Source organism: Narcine bancroftii, chromosome 2 (assembly GCF_036971445.1).
Source record: "Narcine bancroftii isolate sNarBan1 chromosome 2, sNarBan1.hap1, whole genome shotgun sequence".
NCBI classification, from domain to species: Eukaryota; Metazoa; Chordata; class Chondrichthyes; order Torpediniformes; family Narcinidae; genus Narcine; species Narcine bancroftii.
In genome coordinates this window covers 204,148,915-204,171,634 of record NC_091470.1, presented here as the reverse complement: position 1 = coordinate 204,171,634, position 22,720 = coordinate 204,148,915, and the positions used below count along the sequence as shown (strand labels likewise).

At 54.7% G+C, this 22,720-nt stretch overlaps 1 protein-coding gene across 1 annotated transcript; it reads right to left on the bottom strand.

The window, feature by feature from the left end:
• Nucleotides 1-2,186: 2,186 nt before the first annotated feature.
• LOC138753070 (uncharacterized) lies at nt 2,187-22,362 on the bottom strand. Its single transcript, XM_069915663.1, has 8 exons — nt 22,163-22,362; nt 18,343-18,727; nt 13,964-14,241; nt 12,482-12,866; nt 8,578-8,855; nt 7,096-7,480; nt 3,408-3,642; nt 2,187-2,485 (listed from the first exon to the last, which is right to left on the bottom strand). Exons 1-8 carry the CDS (start codon nt 22,360-22,362, stop codon nt 2,187-2,189), a joined length of 2,445 nt encoding a protein of 814 aa, XP_069771764.1.
• Nucleotides 22,363-22,720: the final 358 nt, after the last annotated feature.

Sequence of the window (22,720 nt, the reverse complement as noted above, 5' to 3'; positions counted from 1 at the left end):
AGTTCTGGTGGGGATGGGTCTGCACTGTGTGACACTGGGGTACGGTACTGGTGGGTTTGGGACTGTACGGTTTAACACAGGGTTACAGTGCTGGTGGGGATGGGTCTGCACTGTGTAACACCAGGGTACGGTACTGCTGGGGATGGGTCTGCACTGTGTAACACCGGGGTACGTTACTGATGGGGACGGGTCTGTACTGTGTAACACCAAGGTACGGTACTGGTGTGGAAGGGTCTGCACTGTGTAACACCTGGGTACAGTGCTGCTGGGGATGGGTCCGCACTGTGTAACACCGGGGAACGGTACTGATGGGGACGGGTCTGCACTGTGTAACACCGGGGTACGATACTGGTGTGGACGGATCTGTCACTGTGTAGCACTGGGGCACGTTACTAGTGTGGACGGGTATGTCACTGTGTAACACCGGTGTATGGTACTGTTGGGGTCGGGTCTGTCACTGTATTGCACCAGGGTACGGTACTGGTGGGGTTGGGTCTGCACGGTGTAACACAGTGGTACGGTACTGGAGGTGATGTGTCTGCACTGTGTCACACCAGGGTACGGTACTGGTGGGGACGGGTCTGCACTGTGTCACACCGGGGTACCGTACTGATGGGGACGGGTCTGCACTGTGGAACACCGCGGTACGGTTCTGGTGGGGATGGATCTGCACTGTGTAACATCAGGGTACGGTTCTGGTGGGGACGGGTCTGGACTGTGTAACACCGGACTACGATACTGCTGGGGTTGGTTCTGTCACTGTGTAACACCGGGGTTTGGTACTGGTGGGGACGGGTCTGCATTGTGTAACGCCGGGGTAAGATACTGGTGGGGACAGGTCTGTCACTGTGTAACACCAGGGTACAGTACTGGTGGGGACAGGTCTGCCTTTTATAAAATCAGGGTACGGTACTCGTGGGGACAGGTCTGTCACTGTGTAACACCGGGGTACGATACTGCTGGGGACAGTTCTGTCACTGTGTAACACTGGGGTACGGAATGGTTGGGACGAATCTGTCACTGTGTAACACCAGGGTACTGTAGTGGTGGGGATAGGTCTGTCACTGTGTAACACCAATGTATGGTACTGGTGGGGTCGGGTCTGTCACTGTGTTGTACCAGGGCAAGGTACTGGTGGGGTTGTGTCTGAACTGTGTAACAAAGGGGTACAGTACTGGTGGGGATGGGTCTCCATTGTGTGACACTGGGGTACAGTACTGGTTGGGATGGGTCTGCACTGTGTAACACCAGGGTACGGTACTGGTGGGAACGGGTCTGCACTATGTAATACCACGTTATGGTACTGGTGGGGATGGGTCTGTACTGTGCAACACCAGTGTACGGTACTGGTGGAGATGGGTCTGCACTGTGTAACACCGGGGTACGTTACTGATGGGGAATGGTCTGTACTGTGTAACACCAAGGTACGGTAATGGTGGGGACGGGTCTGCACGATGTAACACCGGGGTATGGTACTGGTGGAGATGGTCTGTCACTTTGTAACACCGGGGTACAGTACAGGTGGGGATGGAGCTGCACTGTGTTACACCGGGGTACGGTACTGGTGGGGACGGGTCTATACTGTGCAACACCAGGGTACGGTACTGCTGGTGATGCGTCTGTCACTGTGTAACACCATGGTACTGTACTGGTGGGGACCGGTCTGGACTGTGTAACACCGGGGTACTATATTGGTGGGGATGGGTCTGTCACTGTGCAACAACAGGGTATGGTAATGGTAGGGTCGTGTCTGTCACTGTGTTATTCCAGGGTACTGTACTGGTGGGGTTGTGTCTGCACTGTGTAACACAGGGGTATAGTACTGATGGGGATGGGCCTGCATTGTGTGACACTGGGGAACAGTACTGGTGGGGATGGGTCTGCATTGTGTGACACTGGGGTACAGTACTGATGGGGATGGGTCTGCATTGTGTAACACAGGGGTACAGTACTGGTGGGGATGGGTCTGCATTGTGTGACACTGGGGTACATTACTGGTGGGGATGGTCTGTCACTGTTTAACACCGGGGTATAGTACTGGTGGGGATGGGCCTGCACTGTGTAACAACGCGGTACAATTCTGGTGGGGATGGGTCTGCACTGTGTGACACTGGGGTACGGTACTGGTGGGGATGGGTCTGCACTGTGTGACACTGGGGTACGATACTGGTGGGGATGGGTCTGCACTATGTAGCACTGGGATTCGGTACTGCTTGGGACAGATCTGCACAGTGTAACACCGAAGAACGGAACTTGTGGGGTTGGGACTGCACTGTGTAACACCGGGGTACGGTACTGGTGGGATGGTCTGTCATGTGTAACACCGGTGTATAGTACTGGTGGGGATGGGTCTGCACTGTGTGACATTGGGGTACGGTACTGATTGTGACCGGTCTGCACTGTGAAACATCAGGGTACGGAACTGGTGGGGACGGGTTTCCACTGTGTAACATCAGGGTACGGTACTGGTGGGGATGGGTCTGTACTGTGCAACACCAGGGTACGTACTGGTGGGGACGGGTCTGTCACTGTGCAACAATAGGGTATGGTACTGGTAGGGTCGGGTCTGTCACTGTGTTGTACCAGGGCAAGGTACTGGTGGGGTTGTGTCTGCACTGTGTAACAAAGGGGTACAGTACTGGTGGGGATGGGTCTCCATTGTGTGACACTGGGGTACAGTACTGGTTGGGATGGGTCTGCACTGTGTAACACCAGGGTACGGTACTGGTGGGAACGGGTCTGCACTATGTAATACCACGTTACGGTACTGGTGGGGATGGGTCTGCACTGTGTAACACCGAGGTACAGTACTGGTGGAGACGGTTCTGCACTGTGTAACTGGGCTACGGTATTGGTGGGGATGATCTGTCACTGTGTAACACGGGGGTATAGTACTGGTGGGGATGGGCCTGCACTGTGTAAGACCGCGGTACAATTCTGGTGGGGATGGGTCTGCACTGAGTGACACTGGGGCACGGTACTGATTGTGACCGGTCTGCACTGTGTAACACCGAGGTACAGTACTGGTGGAGATGGGTCTGCACTGTGTAACACCGGGGTACGGTACTGGTGGGTATGGTCTGTCACTGTTAACACAGGGGTACAGTACTGGTGGGGATGGGCCTGCAATGTGTAACACCGCGGTACAGTTCTGGTGGGGATGGGTCTGCACTGTGTGACATCGATGTATGGTACTGGTGGGGTCGGGTCTGTCACTGTGTTGCACCAGGCTACGGTACTGGTGGGTTTGGGTGTGCGCGGTTTAACACAAGGGTACGGTACTGCTGGAGATGGGTCTGTCACTGTGTAACACCATGGTACTGTACTGGTGGGGACGGGTCTGCACAGTGTAACACAGCGGTACGATACTGGTGGTGATAGGTCTGCACTGTGTAACACCAGGGTACAGTGCTGCTGGGGACGGGTCTGCACTGTGTAACACCGGGGTACGGTACTGATGAGGACGTGTCTGCACAGTGTAACACCGGGCAAGTTACTGGTGGGGATGGGTTTGTCACTGAATAACAACGGGGTATGGTACTGGTGGGGACGGGTCTGAACTGTGTAACACTGGTGTATGGTACTGGTGAGGTCGGGATTGTCACTGTGTTGCACCAGGGTACAGTACTGGTGGGGTTGGGTCTGAACGGTGTAACACAGAGGTATGGTACTGTTGGGGATGGGTCTGCACCGTGTAACACCAGGGTACATTACAGGTGGGGAAGGGTCTGCAATGTGTAACGCCGGGGTACGGTACTGGTGGAGATGGGTCTGTCACTGTGTAACACCATGGTACTGTATTGGTGGGGACGGCTCTGTACTGTGCAACAACAGGGTACGGTACTGCTGGTGATGCGACTGTCACTGTGTAATACCATGGTACTGTACTCGTGGGGACGGTTCTGCACAGTGTAACACAGGAGTACGGTACTGGTTGGGATGGGTCTACACTGTGTTACACCAGGGTACGGTGCTGCTGGGGACAGGTCTGCACTGTGTATCAACGGGGTACGGTACTGATGTGGACGCGTCTGCACTGTGTAACACCGGGGTACGGTACTGGTGGGGACGGGTCTGCACTGTGTAACACCAGGGTACAGTACTGGTGGGGACGGGTTTGCACTGTGTAACACCGAGGTACTGTACTGGTGAATTTGGGTCTGCACTGTGTAACACCGGTGTACGGTACTGGTGGGTATGGTCTGTCACTGTTAACACAGGGGTACAGTACTGGTGGGGATGGGCCTGCACTATGTAACACCGCGGTACAGTTCTGGTGGGGATGGGTCTGCATTGTGTGACACTGGGGTACGGTACTGGTGTGGGTGGGTCTGTCACTGTGTAACACCGGTGTATGGTACTGGTTTTGTCGGGTCTGTCACTGTGTTGCACCAGGGTACGGTACTGGTGCGTTTGGGTCTGCACGGTTTAACACAGGGGTACAGTACAGGTGGGGATGGGTCTGCACTGTGTAACACCAGGGTACGGTCCTGCTGGGGATGGGTCTGCACTGTGTAATACCAAGGTACGGTAATGGTGGGGACAGGTATGCACGATGTAAAACCGGGGTATGGTACTGGTGGAGATTGTCTGTCACTTTGTAACAACGGAGTGCAGTACTGGTGGGGATGGGTCTGCACTGTGTTACAATGGGCTACGTTACTGGTTGGGACGGATCAGTCACTGTGTAACACCGAGGTACTGTACTGGTGGGGATGGGTTGCACAGTGTAACACCAGGATACGGTACTGGTGGGGACGGGTCTGCACTGTGTAACATCAGGGTACGGTACTGGTTGGGACGGGTCTGTGCTGTGCAACACCAGTGTACGGTACTGGTGGAGATGGGTCTGTCACTGGGTAACACCGGGGTAAGATACTGGTGGGGATGGGCCTGCACTGTGTAACACCGCGGTACAGTTCTGGTGGGGATGGGTCTGCACTGTGTGACACTGGGGTACGGTACTTGTGTGGATGGGTCTGTCACTGTGTAACACCGGTGTATGGTACTGGTGGGATCGGGTCTGTCACTGTGTTGCACCTGGGTACGGTACTGGTGGGTTTGGGACTGTACGGTTTAACACAGGGTTACAGTGCTGGTGGGGCTGGGTCTGCACTGTGTAACACCAGGGTACGGTACTGCTGTGGATGGGTCTGCACTGTGTAACACCGGGGTACGTTACTGATGGGGACGGGTCTGCACTGTGTAACACCAGGGTACGGTACTGATGGGGTCGGGTCTGCACTGTGTAACACCGAGGAACGGTACTGGTGGGGACGGGTCTGCACTATGTAACACCAGGGTATGGTACTGGTGGAGATGGTCTATCACTGCGTAACACCGGGGTACAGTACTGGTGGGGATGGGTCTCCACTGTGTAACACCGCAGTATGGTTCTTGTGGGGATGGATCTGCACTGTGTAACACTGGGGTACGGTACTGGTGGGGACGGGTCTGCGCTGTGTAACTTCGCAGTACGGTTCTGGTGGGGACGGGTTTGCACTGTGTAACATCAGGGTACGGTTCTGGTGGGGACGGGTCTGGACTGTGTAAAACCGGGATACTGTACTGGTGGGGATGGGTCTGTCACTGTTCAACACCAGGGTATGGTACTAGTAGGGTCGGGTCTGTCACTGTGTTGCACCAGGGTACGGTACTGGTGGGGTTGGGTCTGCACTGTGTAATACAGGGGTACAGTACTGGTGGGGATGGGTCTGCACTGTGTATCACAAGTGTATGATACTGCTGGGGACGGGTCTGCACTGTGTAACACCAGGCTACGATACTGCTGGGGTTGGTTCTGTCACTGTGTAACACCAGGGTACGGTACTGGTGGGGACGGGTCTGTCTCTGTGTAACACCGGACTACGATACTGCTGGGGTTGGTTCTGTCACTGTGTAACACTGGGGTTTGGTACTGGTGGGGACGGGTCTGCATTGTGTAACGCCGGAGTAAGATACTGGTGGGGACAGGTCTGTCACTGTGTAACACCAGGGTACAGTACTGGTGGGGACAGGTCTGCCTTTTATAAAATCAGGGTACGGTACTCGTGGGGACGGGTCTGTCACTGTGTAACACCGGGGTACGATACTGCTGGCGACAGTTCTGTCACTGTGTAACACTGGGGTACGGAATGGTTGGGACGAATCTGTCACTGTGTAACACCAGGGTACTGTAGTGGTGGGGATAGGTCTGTCACTGTGTAACACCAATGTATGGTACTGGTGGGGTCGGGTCTGTAACTATGTTGCACCAGGGAACGGTACTGGTAGGTTTGGGTCTGCACAGTTTAACACAGGGGTACAGTACTGGTGTGGATGGGTCTGTCACTGTGTAACACCGATGTATGGTACTGGTGGGGTCGGGTCTGCAACTGTGTTGCACCAGGGAACGGTACTGGTGGGTTTGGGTCTGCATGGTTTAACACTGGGGTACAGTACTGGTGTGGATGGGTCTGCACTGTATAACACCGGGGTACGTTACTGATGGGGACGGGTCTGCACTGTGTAACACCAGGGTACGGTACTGGTGGGGACGTGTCTGTCTCTGTATAACACCAGGCTACGATACTGCTGGGGTTGGTACTGTCACTGTGTAACACCGGAGCATGGTACTGGTGGGGACGGGTCTGTCTCTGTATAACACCAGGCTACGATACTGCTGGGGTTGGTTCTATCACTGTGTAACACCGGAGTATGGTACTGGTGGCGACGGGTCTGCATTGTGTAACGCCGGGGTAAGATACTGGTGGGGACAGGTCTGTCACTGTGTTACACCAGGGTACAGTACTGGTGGGGACAGGTATGCCTTTTATAAAATCAGGGTACGGTACTCGTGGGGACGGGTCTGTCACTGTGTAACACCGGGGTACGATACTGCTGGGGACAGTTCTGTCACTGTGTAACACTGTGGTACGGAATGGTTCGGACGGATCTGTCACTGTGTAACACCAGGGTACTGTACTGGTGGGGATAGGTCTGTCACTGTGTAACACCGATGTATGGTACTGGTGGGGTCGGGTCTGTAACTGTGTTGCACCAGGGAATGGTACTGGTGGGTTTGGGTCTGCACGGTTTAACACAGGGGTACAGTACTGGTGGGGATGGGTCTGCACTGTGTAACACCAGGGTACGGTACTCCTGGGGATGGGTCTGCACTGTGCAACACCGGGGTACGTTACTGATGGGGAAGGGTACGGTAATGGTGGGGACGGGTCTGCACGATGTAACACCGGGGTATGGTACTGGTGGAGATGGTCTGTCACTTTGTAACACCGGGGTACAGTACAGGTAGGGGATGGAGCTGCACTGTGTAACACCGGGGTACGGTACTGGTGGGGACGGGTCTGCACTGTGTAACAGCAGGATACGGTACTGGTGGCGACGTGTCTGCATTGTGTAACATCTGGGTACGGTACTGGTGGGGACGAGTTTGCACTTTGTAACATCAGGGTACGGTACTGCTGGGGATGGGTCTGCACTGTGTAACACCGGGGTACATTATTGATGGGGAAGGGTCTGTACTGTGTAACACCAAGGTACGGTAATGGTGGGGACAGGTCTGCACGATGTAACACCGGGGTATGGTACTGGTGGAGATGGTCTGTCACATTGTAACACCGGGGTACAGTACAGGTGGGGATGGAGCTGCACTGTGTTACACCGGGGTACGGTACTGGTGGGGACGTGTCTATACTGTGCAACACCAGGGTACGGTACTGCTGGTGATGCGTCTGTCACTGTGTAACACCATGGTACTGTACTGGTGGTGACAGGTCTGGGCTGTGTAACACCGGGGTACTATATTGGTGGGGATGGGTCTGTCACTGTGCAACAACAGGGTATGGTAATGGTAGGGTCGTGTCTGTCACTGTGTTGTACCAGGGTACTGTACTGGTGGGGTTTTGTCTGCACTGTGTAACACAGGGGTACAGTACTGATGGGGATGGGTCGGCATTGTGTGACACTGGGGTACAGTACTGGTGGGGATGGTCTGTCACTGTTTAACACCAGGGTATAGTACTGGTGGGGATGGGCCTGCACTGTGTAACGACGGGGTACAATTCTGGTTGGGATGGGACTGCACTGTGTGACACTGGGGTACGGTACTGGTGGGGATGGCTCTGCACTGTGTAACACTGGGGTGCAGTACTGTTTGGGACGGATCTGCACTGTGTAACACCGGAGAACGGTATTGGTGGGGTTGGGTCTGCACTGGGTAACACCAGGATATGGTACTGGTGGGGACTGGTCTGCACTGTGTAACATCAGGGTACGGTACTGGTGGGGACGGGACTGTAGTGTGTAACATCAGGGTACGTTACTGGTGGGGATGGGTCTCTATTGTGCAACACCAGGGTACATACTGGTGGGTACGGGTCTGCACTGTGTAACACAAGGGTACGGTACTGGTGGGGATGGGTTTGCACTGTGTAACATCGGGGTATGGTACTGGTGGGGATGGGTCTGTACTGTGTAACACAAGGGTACGGTACTGCTGGAGATGGGTCTGTCACTGTGTAACACCATGGTACTGTACTGGTGGGGACGGGTCTGCACAGTGTAACACAGCGGTACGATACTGGTGGTGATAGGTCTGCACTGTGTAACACCAGGGTACAGTGCTGCTGGGGACGGGTCTGCACTGTGTAACACCGGGGTACGGTACTGATGAGGACGTGTCTGCACAGTGTAACACCGGGCAAGTTACTGGTGGGGATGGGTTTGTCACTGAATAACAACGGGGTATGGTACTGGTGGGGACGGGTCTGAACTGTGTAACACTGGTGTATGGTACTGGTGAGGTCGGGATTGTCACTGTGTTGCACCAGGGTACAGTACTGGTGGGGTTGGGTCTGAACGGTGTAACACAGAGGTATGGTACTGTTGGGGATGGGTCTGCACCGTGTAACACCAGGGTACATTACAGGTGGGGAAGGGTCTGCAATGTGTAACGCCGGGGTACGGTACTGGTGGAGATGGGTCTGTCACTGTGTAACACCATGGTACTGTATTGGTGGGGACGGCTCTGTACTGTGCAACAACAGGGTACGGTACTGCTGGTGATGCGACTGTCACTGTGTAATACCATGGTACTGTACTCGTGGGAACGGTTCTGCACAGTGTAACACAGGAGTACGGTACTGGTTGGGATGGGTCTACACTGTGTTACACCAGGGTACGGTGCTGCTGGGGACAGGTCTGCACTGTGTATCAACGGGGTACGGTACTGATGTGGACGCGTCTGCACTGTGTAACACCGGGGTACGGTACTGGTGGGGACGGGTCTGCACTGTGTAACACCAGGGTACAGTACTGGTGGGGACGGGTTTGCACTGTGTAACACCGAGGTACTGTACTGGTGAATTTGGGTCTGCACTGTGTAACACCGGTGTACGGTACTGGTGGGTATGGTCTGTCACTGTTAACACAGGGGTACAGTACTGGTGGGGATGGGCCTGCACTATGTAACACCGCGGTACAGTTCTGGTGGGGATGGGTCTGCATTGTGTGACACTGGGGTACGGTACTGGTGTGGGTGGGTCTGTCACTGTGTAACACCGGTGTATGGTACTGGTTTTGTCGGGTCTGTCACTGTGTTGCACCAGGGTACGGTACTGGTGCGTTTGGGTCTGCACGGTTTAACACAGGGGTACAGTACAGGTGGGGATGGGTCTGCACTGTGTAACACCAGGGTACGGTCCTGCTGGGGATGGGTCTGCACTGTGTAATACCAAGGTACGGTAATGGTGGGGACAGGTATGCACGATGTAAAACCGGGGTATGGTACTGGTGGAGATTGTCTGTCACTTTGTAACAACGGAGTGCAGTACTGGTGGGGATGGGTCTGCACTGTGTTACAATGGGCTACGTTACTGGTTGGGACGGATCAGTCACTGTGTAACACCGAGGTACTGTACTGGTGGGGATGGGTTGCACAGTGTAACACCAGGATACGGTACTGGTGGGGACGGATCTGCACTGTGTAACATCAGGGTACGGTACTGGTGGGGACGGGTCTGTGCTGTGCAACACCAGTGTACGGTACTGGTGGAGATGGGTCTGTCACTGGGTAACACCGGGGTAAGATACTGGTGGGGATGGGCCTGCACTGTGTAACACCGCGGTACAGTTCTGGTGGGGATGGGTCTGCACTGTGTGACACTGGGGTACGGTACTTGTGTGGATGGGTCTGTCACTGTGTAACACCGGTGTATGGTACTGGTGGGATCGGGTCTGTCACTGTGTTGCACCTGGGTACGGTACTGGTGGGTTTGGGACTGTACGGTTTAACACAGGGTTACAGTGCTGGTGGGGCTGGGTCTGCACTGTGTAACACCAGGGTACGGTACTGCTGGGGATGGGTCTGCACTGTGTAACACCGGGGTACGTTACTGATGGGGACGGGTCTGCACTGTGTAACACCAGGGTACGGTACTGATGGGGTCGGGTCTGTCACTGTATTGCACCAGGGTACAGTACTGGTGGGGTTGGGTCTGCACGGTGTAACACAGTGGTACGGTACTGGAGGTGATGTGTCTGCACTGTGTCACACCAGGGTACGGTACTGGTGGGGACGGGTCTGCACTGTGTAACACCAGGGTACGGTACTGATGGGGACGGGTCTGCACTGTGTAACACCGAGGAACGGTACTGGTGGGGACGGGTCTGCACTATGTAACACCAGGGTATGGTACTGGTGGAGATGGTCTATCACTGCGTAACACCGGGGTACAGTACTGGTGGGGATGGGTCTCCACTGTGTAACACCGCAGTATGGTTCTTGTGGGGATGGATCTGCACTGTGTAACACTGGGGTACGGTACTGGTGGGGACGGGTCTGCGCTGTGTAACTTCGCAGTACGGTTCTGGTGGGGACGGGTTTGCACTGTGTAACATCAGGGTACGGTTCTGGTGGGGACGGGTCTGGACTGTGTAAAACCGGGATACTGTACTGGTGGGGATGGGTCTGTCACTGTTCAACACCAGGGTATGGTACTAGTAGGGTCGGGTCTGTCACTGTGTTGCACCAGGGTACGGTACTGGTGGGGTTGGGTCTGCACTGTGTAATACAGGGGTACAGTACTGGTGGGGATGGGTCTGCACTGTGTATCACAAGTGTATGATACTGCTGGGGACGGGTCTGCACTGTGTAACACCAGGCTACGATACTGCTGGGGTTGGTTCTGTCACTGTGTAACACCAGGGTACGGTACTGGTGGGGACGGGTCTGTCTCTGTGTAACACCGGACTACGATACTGCTGGGGTTGGTTCTGTCACTGTGTAACACTGGGGTTTGGTACTGGTGGGGACGGGTCTGCATTGTGTAACGCCGGAGTAAGATACTGGTGGGGACAGGTCTGTCACTGTGTAACACCAGGGTACAGTACTGGTGGGGACAGGTCTGCCTTTTATAAAATCAGGGTACGGTACTCGTGGGGACGGGTCTGTCACTGTGTAACACCGGGGTACGATACTGCTGGCGACAGTTCTGTCACTGTGTAACACTGGGGTACGGAATGGTTGGGACGAATCTGTCACTGTGTAACACCAGGGTACTGTAGTGGTGGGGATAGGTCTGTCACTGTGTAACACCAATGTATGGTACTGGTGGGGTCGGGTCTGTAACTATGTTGCACCAGGGAACGGTACTGGTAGGTTTGGGTCTGCACAGTTTAACACAGGGGTATAGTACTGGTGTGGATGGGTCTGTCACTGTGTAACACCGATGTATGGTACTGGTGGGGTCGGGTCTGCAACTGTGTTGCACCAGGGAACGGTACTGGTGGGTTTGGGTCTGCATGGTTTAACACTGGGGTACAGTACTGGTGGGGATGGGTCTGCACTGTATAACACCGGGGTACGTTACTGATGGGGACGGGTCTGCACTGTGTAACACCAGGGTACGGTACTGGTGGGGACGTGTCTGTCTCTGTATAACACCAGGCTACGATACTGCTGGGGTTGGTACTGTCACTGTGTAACACCGGAGCATGGTACTGGTGGGGACGGGTCTGTCTCTGTATAACACCAGGCTACGATACTGCTGGGGTTGGTACTGTCACTGTGTAACACCGGAGTATGGTACTGGTGGCGACGGGTCTGCATTGTGTAACGCCGGGGTAAGATACTGGTGGGGACAGGTCTGTCACTGTGTTACACCAGGGTACAGTACTGGTGGGGACAGGTATGCCTTTTATAAAATCAGGGTACGGTACTCGTGGGGACGGGTCTGTCACTGTGTAACACCGGGGTACGATACTGCTGGGGACAGTTCTGTCACTGTGTAACACTGTGGTACGGAATGGTTCGGACGGATCTGTCACTGTGTAACACCAGGGTACTGTACTGGTGGGGATAGGTCTGTCACTGTGTAACACCGATGTATGGTACTGGTGGGGTCGGGTCTGTAACTGTGTTGCACCAGGGAATGGTACTGGTGGGTTTGGGTCTGCACGGTTTAACACAGGGGTACAGTACTGGTGGGGATGGGTCTGCACTGTGTAACACCAGGGTACGGTACTCCTGGGGATGGGTCTGCACTGTGCAACACCGGGGTACGTTACTGATGGGGAAGGGTACGGTAATGGTGGGGACGGGTCTGCACGATGTAACACCGGGGTATGGTACTGGTGGAGATGGTCTGTCACTTTGTAACACCGGGGTACAGTACAGGTAGGGGATGGAGCTGCACTGTGTAACACCGGGGTACGGTACTGGTGGGGACGGGTCTGCACTGTGTAACAGCAGGATACGGTACTGGTGGCGACGTGTCTGCATTGTGTAACATCTGGGTACGGTACTGGTGGGGACGAGTTTGCACTTTGTAACATCAGGGTACGGTACTGCTGGGGATGGGTCTGCACTGTGTAACACCGGGGTACATTATTGATGGGGAAGGGTCTGTACTGTGTAACACCAAGGTACGGTAATGGTGGGGACAGGTCTGCACGATGTAACACCGGGGTATGGTACTGGTGGAGATGGTCTGTCACATTGTAACACCGGGGTACAGTACAGGTGGGGATGGAGCTGCACTGTGTTACACCGGGGTACGGTACTGGTGGGGACGTGTCTATACTGTGCAACACCAGGGTACGGTACTGCTGGTGATGCGTCTGTCACTGTGTAACACCATGGTACTGTACTGGTGGTGACAGGTCTGGGCTGTGTAACACCGGGGTACTATATTGGTGGGGATGGGTCTGTCACTGTGCAACAACAGGGTATGGTAATGGTAGGGTCGTGTCTGTCACTGTGTTGTACCAGGGTACTGTACTGGTGGGGTTTTGTCTGCACTGTGTAACACAGGGGTACAGTACTGATGGGGATGGGTCGGCATTGTGTGACACTGGGGTACAGTACTGGTGGGGATGGTCTGTCACTGTTTAACACCAGGGTATAGTACTGGTGGGGATGGGCCTGCACTGTGTAACGACGGGGTACAATTCTGGTTGGGATGGGACTGCACTGTGTGACACTGGGGTACGGTACTGGTGGGGATGGCTCTGCACTGTGTAACACTGGGGTGCAGTACTGTTTGGGACGGATCTGCACTGTGTAACACCGGAGAACGGTATTGGTGGGGTTGGGTCTGCACTGGGTAACACCAGGATATGGTACTGGTGGGGACTGGTCTGCACTGTGTAACATCAGGGTACGGTACTGGTGGGGACGGGACTGTAGTGTGTAACATCAGGGTACGTTACTGGTGGGGATGGGTCTCTATTGTGCAACACCAGGGTACATACTGGTGGGTACGGGTCTGCACTGTGTAACACAAGGGTACGGTACTGGTGGGGATGGGTTTGCACTGTGTAACATCGGGGTATGGTACTGGTGGGGATGGGTCTGTACTGTGTAACACAAGGGTACGGTACTGCTGGAGATGGGTCTGTCACTGTGTAACACCATGGTACTGTACTGGTGGGGACGGGTCTGCACAGTGTAACACAGCGGTACGATACTGGTGGTGATAGGTCTGCACTGTGTAACACCAGGGTACAGTGCTGCTGGGGACGGGTCTGCACTGTGTAACACCGGGGTACGGTACTGATGAGGACGTGTCTGCACAGTGTAACACCGGGCAAGTTACTGGTGGGGATGGGTTTGTCACTGAATAACAACGGGGTATGGTACTGGTGGGGACGGGTCTGAACTGTGTAACACTGGTGTATGGTACTGGTGAGGTCGGGATTGTCACTGTGTTGCACCAGGGTACAGTACTGGTGGGGTTGGGTCTGAACGGTGTAACACAGAGGTATGGTACTGTTGGGGATGGGTCTGCACCGTGTAACACCAGGGTACATTACAGGTGGGGAAGGGTCTGCAATGTGTAACGCCGGGGTACGGTACTGGTGGGGACGGGTCTGCACTATGTAACACTGGGGTATGGTACATGTTGGGACAGATCTGTCACTGTGTAACAATGGGGTATGGTACTGCTTGGAACGGATCTGCACTGTGTAACACCGGAGTACGGTACTGGTGGGGATGGGTCTGCACAGTGTAACACCAGGATACGGTACTGGTGGCGACGTGTCTGCACTGTGTAACATCTGGGTACGGTACTGGTGGGGACGGGTTTGCACTTTGTAACATCAGGGTACGGTACTGGTGGGGATGGGTCTGTACTGTGCAACACCAGTCTACGGTACTGGTGGAGATGGGTCTGTCACTGGGTAACACAGGTATAATACAGGTGGGGAAAGGTCTGTCACAGTGTAACACCGGGGTACGATACTGCTGGGGACAGTTCTGTGACTGTGTAACACAGGGGTACAGTACTGGTGGGGATGGGTCTGTCACTGTGTAATACCAGGGTACGGTACTGGTGGAGATGGGTCTGACACTGTGTAATACCAGGGTACGGTAATAGTGGAGACGGTCTGTCACTGTGTAAAACCGGGATACCGTACTGGTGGGGATGGGTCTGCACTGTGTAACAACGCGATACGGTTCTGGTGGGGATGGGTGTGCACTGTGTAACACTTGGGTACGGTACTGGTTGGGATGGGTCTACACTGTGTTACACCAGGGTACGGTGCTGCTGGGGACAGGTCTGCACTGTGTATCAACGGGGTACGGTACTGATGTGGACGCGTCTGCACTGTGTAACACCGGGGTACGGTACTGGTGGGGACGGGTCTGCACTGTGTAACACCAGGGTACAGTACTGGTGGGGACGGGTTTGCACTGTGTAACACCGAGGTACTGTACTGGTGAATTTGGGTCTGCACTGTGTAACACCGGTGTACGGTACTGGTGGGTATGGTCTGTCACTGTTAACACAGGGGTACAGTACTGGTGGGGATGGGCCTGCACTATGTAACACCGCGGTACAGTTCTGGTGGGGATGGGTCTGCATTGTGTGACACTGGGGTACGGTACTGGTGTGGGTGGGTCTGTCACTGTGTAACACCGGTGTATGGTACTGGTTTTGTCGGGTCTGTCACTGTGTTGCACCAGGGTACGGTACTGGTGCGTTTGGGTCTGCACGGTTTAACACAGGGGTACAGTACAGGTGGGGATGGGTCTGCACTGTGTAACACCAGGGTACGGTCCTGCTGGGGATGGGTCTGCACTGTGTAATACCAAGGTACGGTAATGGTGGGGACAGGTATGCACGATGTAAAACCGGGGTATGGTACTGGTGGAGATTGTCTGTCACTTTGTAACAACGGAGTGCAGTACTGGTGGGGATGGGTCTGCACTGTGTTACAATGGGCTACGTTACTGGTTGGGACGGATCAGTCACTGTGTAACACCGAGGTACTGTACTGGTGGGGATGGGTTGCACAGTGTAACACCAGGATACGGTACTGGTGGGGACGGATCTGCACTGTGTAACATCAGGGTACGGTACTGGTGGGGACGGGTCTGTGCTGTGCAACACCAGTGTACGGTACTGGTGGAGATGGGTCTGTCACTGGGTAACACCGGGGTAAGATACTGGTGGGGATGGGCCTGCACTGTGTAACACCGCGGTACAGTTCTGGTGGGGATGGGTCTGCACTGTGTGACACTGGGGTACGGTACTTGTGTGGATGGGTCTGTCACTGTGTAACACCGGTGTATGGTACTGGTGGGATCGGGTCTGTCACTGTGTTGCACCTGGGTACGGTACTGGTGGGTTTGGGACTGTACGGTTTAACACAGGGTTACAGTGCTGGTGGGGCTGGGTCTGCACTGTGTAACACCAGGGTACGGTACTGCTGGGGATGGGTCTGCACTGTGTAACACCGGGGTACGTTACTGATGGGGACGGGTCTGCACTGTGTAACACCAGGGTACGGTACTGATGGGGTCGGGTCTGTCACTGTATTGCACCAGGGTACAGTACTGGTGGGGTTGGGTCTGCACGGTGTAACACAGTGGTACGGTACTGGAGGTGATGTGTCTGCACTGTGTCACACCAGGGTACGGTACTGGTGGGGACGGGTCTGCACTGTGTAACACCAGGGTACGGTACTGATGGGGACGGGTCTGCACTGTGTAACACCGAGGAACGGTACTGGTGGGGACGGGTCTGCACTATGTAACACCAGGGTATGGTACTGGTGGAGATGGTCTATCACTGCGTAACACCGGGGTACAGTACTGGTGGGGATGGGTCTCCACTGTGTAACACCGCAGTATGGTTCTTGTGGGGATGGATCTGCACTGTGTAACACTGGGGTACGGTACTGGTGGGGACGGGTCTGCGCTGTGTAACTTCGCAGTACGGTTCTGGTGGGGACGGGTTTGCACTGTGTAACATCAGGGTACGGTTCTGGTGGGGACGGGTCTGGACTGTGTAAAACCGGGATACTGTACTGGTGGGGATGGGTCTGTCACTGTTCAACACCAGGGTATGGTACTAGTAGGGTCGGGTCTGTCACTGTGTTGCACCAGGGTACGGTACTGGTGGGGTTGGGTCTGCACTGTGTAATACAGGGGTACAGTACTGGTGGGGATGGGTCTGCACTGTGTATCACAAGTGTATGATACTGCTGGGGACGGGTCTGCACTGTGTAACACCAGGCTACGATACTGCTGGGGTTGGTTCTGTCACTGTGTAACACCAGGGTACGGTACTGGTGGGGACGGGTCTGTCTCTGTGTAACACCGGACTACGATACTGCTGGGGTTGGTTCTGTCACTGTGTAACACTGGGGTTTGGTACTGGTGGGGACGGGTCTGCATTGTGTAACGCCGGAGTAAGATACTGGTGGGGACAGGTCTGTCACTGTGTAACACCAGGGTACAGTACTGGTGGGGACAGGTCTGCCTTTTATAAAATCAGGGTACGGTACTCGTGGGGACGGGTCTGTCACTGTGTAACACCGGGGTACGATACTGCTGGCGACAGTTCTGTCACTGTGTAACACTGGGGTACGGAATGGTTGGGACGAATCTGTCACTGTGTAACACCAGGGTACTGTAGTGGTGGGGATAGGTCTGTCACTGTGTAACACCAATGTATGGTACTGGTGGGGTCGGGTCTGTAACTATGTTGCACCAGGGAACGGTACTGGTAGGTTTGGGTCTGCACAGTTTAACACAGGGGTATAGTACTGGTGTGGATGGGTCTGTCACTGTGTAACACCGATGTATGGTACTGGTGGGGTCGGGTCTGCAACTGTGTTGCACCAGGGAACGGTACTGGTGGGTTTGGGTCTGCATGGTTTAACACTGGGGTACAGTACTGGTGGGGATGGGTCTGCACTGTATAACACCGGGGTACGTTACTGATGGGGACGGGTCTGCACTGTGTAACACCAGGGTACGGTACTGGTGGGGACGTGTCTGTCTCTGTATAACACCAGGCTACGATACTGCTGGGGTTGGTACTGTCACTGTGTAACACCGGAGCATGGTACTGGTGGGGACGGGTCTGTCTCTGTATAACACCAGGCTACGATACTGCTGGGGTTGGTACTGTCACTGTGTAACACCGGAGTATGGTACTGGTGGCGACGGGTCTGCATTGTGTAACGCCGGGGTAAGATACTGGTGGGGACAGGTCTGTCACTGTGTTACACCAGGGTACAGTACTGGTGGGGACAGGTATGCCTTTTATAAAATCAGGGTACGGTACTCGTGGGGACGGGTCTGTCACTGTGTAACACCGGGGTACGATACTGCTGGGGACAGTTCTGTCACTGTGTAACACTGTGGTACGGAATGGTTCGGACGGATCTGTCACTGTGTAACACCAGGGTACTGTACTGGTGGGGATAGGTCTGTCACTGTGTAACACCGATGTATGGTACTGGTGGGGTCGGGTCTGTAACTGTGTTGCACCAGGGAATGGTACTGGTGGGTTTGGGTCTGCACGGTTTAACACAGGGGTACAGTACTGGTGGGGATGGGTCTGCACTGTGTAACACCAGGGTACGGTACTCCTGGGGATGGGTCTGCACTGTGCAACACCGGGGTACGTTACTGATGGGGAAGGGTACGGTAATGGTGGGGACGGGTCTGCACGATGTAACACCGGGGTATGGTACTGGTGGAGATGGTCTGTCACTTTGTAACACCGGGGTACAGTACAGGTAGGGGATGGAGCTGCACTGTGTAACACCGGGGTACGGTACTGGTGGGGACGGGTCTGCACTGTGTAACAGCAGGATACGGTACTGGTGGCGACGTGTCTGCATTGTGTAACATCTGGGTACGGTACTGGTGGGGACGAGTTTGCACTTTGTAACATCAGGGTACGGTACTGCTGGGGATGGGTCTGCACTGTGTAACACCGGGGTACATTATTGATGGGGAAGGGTCTGTACTGTGTAACACCAAGGTACGGTAATGGTGGGGACAGGTCTGCACGATGTAACACCGGGGTATGGTACTGGTGGAGATGGTCTGTCACATTGTAACACCGGGGTACAGTACAGGTGGGGATGGAGCTGCACTGTGTTACACCGGGGTACGGTACTGGTGGGGACGTGTCTATACTGTGCAACACCAGGGTACGGTACTGCTGGTGATGCGTCTGTCACTGTGTAACACCATGGTACTGTACTGGTGGTGACAGGTCTGGGCTGTGTAACACCGGGGTACTATATTGGTGGGGATGGGTCTGTCACTGTGCAACAACAGGGTATGGTAATGGTAGGGTCGTGTCTGTCACTGTGTTGTACCAGGGTACTGTACTGGTGGGGTTTTGTCTGCACTGTGTAACACAGGGGTACAGTACTGATGGGGATGGGTCGGCATTGTGTGACACTGGGGTACAGTACTGGTGGGGATGGTCTGTCACTGTTTAACACCAGGGTATAGTACTGGTGGGGATGGGCCTGCACTGTGTAACGACGGGGTACAATTCTGGTTGGGATGGGACTGCACTGTGTGACACTGGGGTACGGTACTGGTGGGGATGGCTCTGCACTGTGTAACACTGGGGTGCAGTACTGTTTGGGACGGATCTGCACTGTGTAACACCGGAGAACGGTATTGGTGGGGTTGGGTCTGCACTGGGTAACACCAGGATATGGTACTGGTGGGGACTGGTCTGCACTGTGTAACATCAGGGTACGGTACTGGTGGGGACGGGACTGTAGTGTGTAACATCAGGGTACGTTACTGGTGGGGATGGGTCTCTATTGTGCAACACCAGGGTACATACTGGTGGGTACGGGTCTGCACTGTGTAACACAAGGGTACGGTACTGGTGGGGATGGGTTTGCACTGTGTAACATCGGGGTATGGTACTGGTGGGGATGGGTCTGTACTGTGTAACACAAGGGTACGGTACTGCTGGAGATGGGTCTGTCACTGTGTAACACCATGGTACTGTACTGGTGGGGACGGGTCTGCACAGTGTAACACAGCGGTACGATACTGGTGGTGATAGGTCTGCACTGTGTAACACCAGGGTACAGTGCTGCTGGGGACGGGTCTGCACTGTGTAACACCGGGGTACGGTACTGATGAGGACGTGTCTGCACAGTGTAACACCGGGCAAGTTACTGGTGGGGATGGGTTTGTCACTGAATAACAACGGGGTATGGTACTGGTGGGGACGGGTCTGAACTGTGTAACACTGGTGTATGGTACTGGTGAGGTCGGGATTGTCACTGTGTTGCACCAGGGTACAGTACTGGTGGGGTTGGGTCTGAACGGTGTAACACAGAGGTATGGTACTGTTGGGGATGGGTCTGCACCGTGTAACACCAGGGTACATTACAGGTGGGGAAGGGTCTGCAATGTGTAACGCCGGGGTACGGTACTGGTGGGGACGGGTCTGCACTATGTAACACTGGGGTATGGTACATGTTGGGACAGATCTGTCACTGTGTAACAATGGGGTATGGTACTGCTTGGAACGGATCTGCACTGTGTAACACCGGAGTACGGTACTGGTGGGGATGGGTCTGCACAGTGTAACACCAGGATACGGTACTGGTGGCGACGTGTCTGCACTGTGTAACATCTGGGTACGGTACTGGTGGGGACGGGTTTGCACTTTGTAACATCAGGGTACGGTACTGGTGGGGATGGGTCTGTACTGTGCAACACCAGTCTACGGTACTGGTGGAGATGGGTCTGTCACTGGGTAACACAGGTATAATACAGGTGGGGAAAGGTCTGTCACAGTGTAACACCGGGGTACGATACTGCTGGGGACAGTTCTGTGACTGTGTAACACAGGGGTACAGTACTGGTGGGGATGGGTCTGTCACTGTGTAATACCAGGGTACGGTACTGGTGGAGATGGGTCTGACACTGTGTAATACCAGGGTACGGTAATAGTGGAGACGGTCTGTCACTGTGTAAAACCGGGATACCGTACTGGTGGGGATGGGTCTGCACTGTGTAACAACGCGATACGGTTCTGGTGGGGATGGGTGTGCACTGTGTAACACTTGGGTACGGTACTGGTTGGGACGGATGAGTCACTGTGTAACACCGGGGTACTGTACTGGTGGGGATAGGTCTGTCACTGTGTAACACCGGGGTAGGGTACTGCTTGGGACGGATCTGCATTGTGTAACACCAGGGTACGGTACTGGTGGTGATGGGTCTGCAATGTGTAAAATCTGGGTACGGTACTGGTGGGGACGGGTTTGCACTGTGTAACATCAGGGTACGGTACTGCTGGTGATGGGTCTGTCACTGTGTAACACCATGGTACTGTACTGGTGGGGACGGGTCTGCACTGTGTAACATCGGGGTACGGTACTGCTGGTGATGGGTCTGTCACTGTGTAACACTGGGGTACGGTACTGGTGGGGATGGGCCTGCACTGTGTAACACCGGGGTATGGTACTGCTTGGGACGGATCTACATTGTGTAACACCGGGGTACGGTACTGGTGCAGTTGGGTCTGCACTGTGTTACACAAGGATACGGTACTGGTGGGGACGTGTCTGCACTGTGTAACACCGGGGGTATTGTATTGGTGGGATGGATCTGTCACTGTGTAACTCCGGGGTAAGATACTAGTGGGGACAGGTCTGTCACTGTGTAACACCGGTGTGCAGTACTGGTGGGGATGGGTCTGCACTGTAATACCAGGGTGCGGTACTGGTGGAGATGGGTCTGACACTGTAATACCAGGGTGCGGTACTGGTGGAGATGGTCTGTCACTGTGTAACACCGATGTATGGTACTGGTGGGGTCGGGTCTGTCACTGTGTTGCACCAGGGTACGGTACTGGTGGGATTGGGTCTGCACGGTTTAACACCGGGCTACTGTACTGGTGGGGATAGGTCTGTCACTGTGTAACACCGGGTTATGGTACTGCTGGGGACGGATCTGCACTGTGTAACACCGGGGTACGGTACTGGTGGGGACGGGTTTGCACTGTGTAACATCAGGGTACGGTAATGGTGGGGACGGGCCTATACTGTGCAACAGCAGGGTATGGTTCTGGTAGGTTCGGGTCTATCACTGTGTTGTACCAGGGTAGGGTACTGGTGGGGTTGGGTCTGCACTGTGTAACACAGGGGTACAGTGCGGCTGGGGATGGGTCTAGATTGTGTGACACTGGGGTACAGTATTGGTTAGGACGGGTCTGCACTGTGTAACACCAAGGTACGGTACTGGTGGGAACGGGTCTGCACTATGTAACATTGGGTTTCGGTACTGGTGGGGACAGGTCTGCACTGGGTAATACCAGGTTACAGTACCTGTGGGGATGGGTTTGCACTGTGTAACACCGAGGTACATTACAGGTGGAGACGGGTCTGCACTGTGTAACACCGGGGTACGGTACTGGTGGGATGGTCTGTCATGTGTAACACCGGTGTATAGTACTGGTTGGGATGGGTCTGCACTGTGTGACACTGGGGTACGGTACTGATTGTGACCGGTCTGCACTGTCTAACACCAGGGTACGGAAATGGTGGGGACGGGTTTCCACTGTGTAACATCAGGGTACGGTACTGGTGGGGATGGTTCTGTACTGTGCAACACCAGGGTACGTACTGGTGGGGACGGGTCTGTCACTGTGCAACAATAGGGAATGGTACTGCTAGGGTCGGGTCTGTCACTGTGTTGGACCAGGGCAAGGTACTGGTGGGGTTGTGTCTGCACTGTGCAACAAAGGGGTACAGTACTGGTGGGGATGGGTCTCCATTGTGTGACACTGGGGTACAGTACCGGTTGGGATGGGTCTGCACTGTGTAACACCAGGGTACGGTACTGGTGGGAACGGGTCTGCACTATGTAATACCACGTTACGGTACTGGTGGGGATGGGTCTGCACTGTGTAACACCGAGGTACAGTAC

Bases quoted from the DNA above. Each gene is read 5' to 3' on its own strand.
- LOC138753070 (XM_069915663.1), bottom strand. From the start codon at position 22,362: ATGTTACACAGTGGAAACCCGTCCCCACCATTTCCGTACCCTGGTGTT. The intron at 7,481-8,577 runs GTACCGCTGTGT...GGTGTTACACAG, and splicing joins GACCTATCACCACCAGTATC to TGCAGACCCATCCCCAGCAG. The intron at 2,486-3,407 runs GTACCCTGGTGT...GGTGTTGCACAG, and splicing joins GACCCGTCCCCAGCAGCACT to TACAGACCCATCCCCACCAG.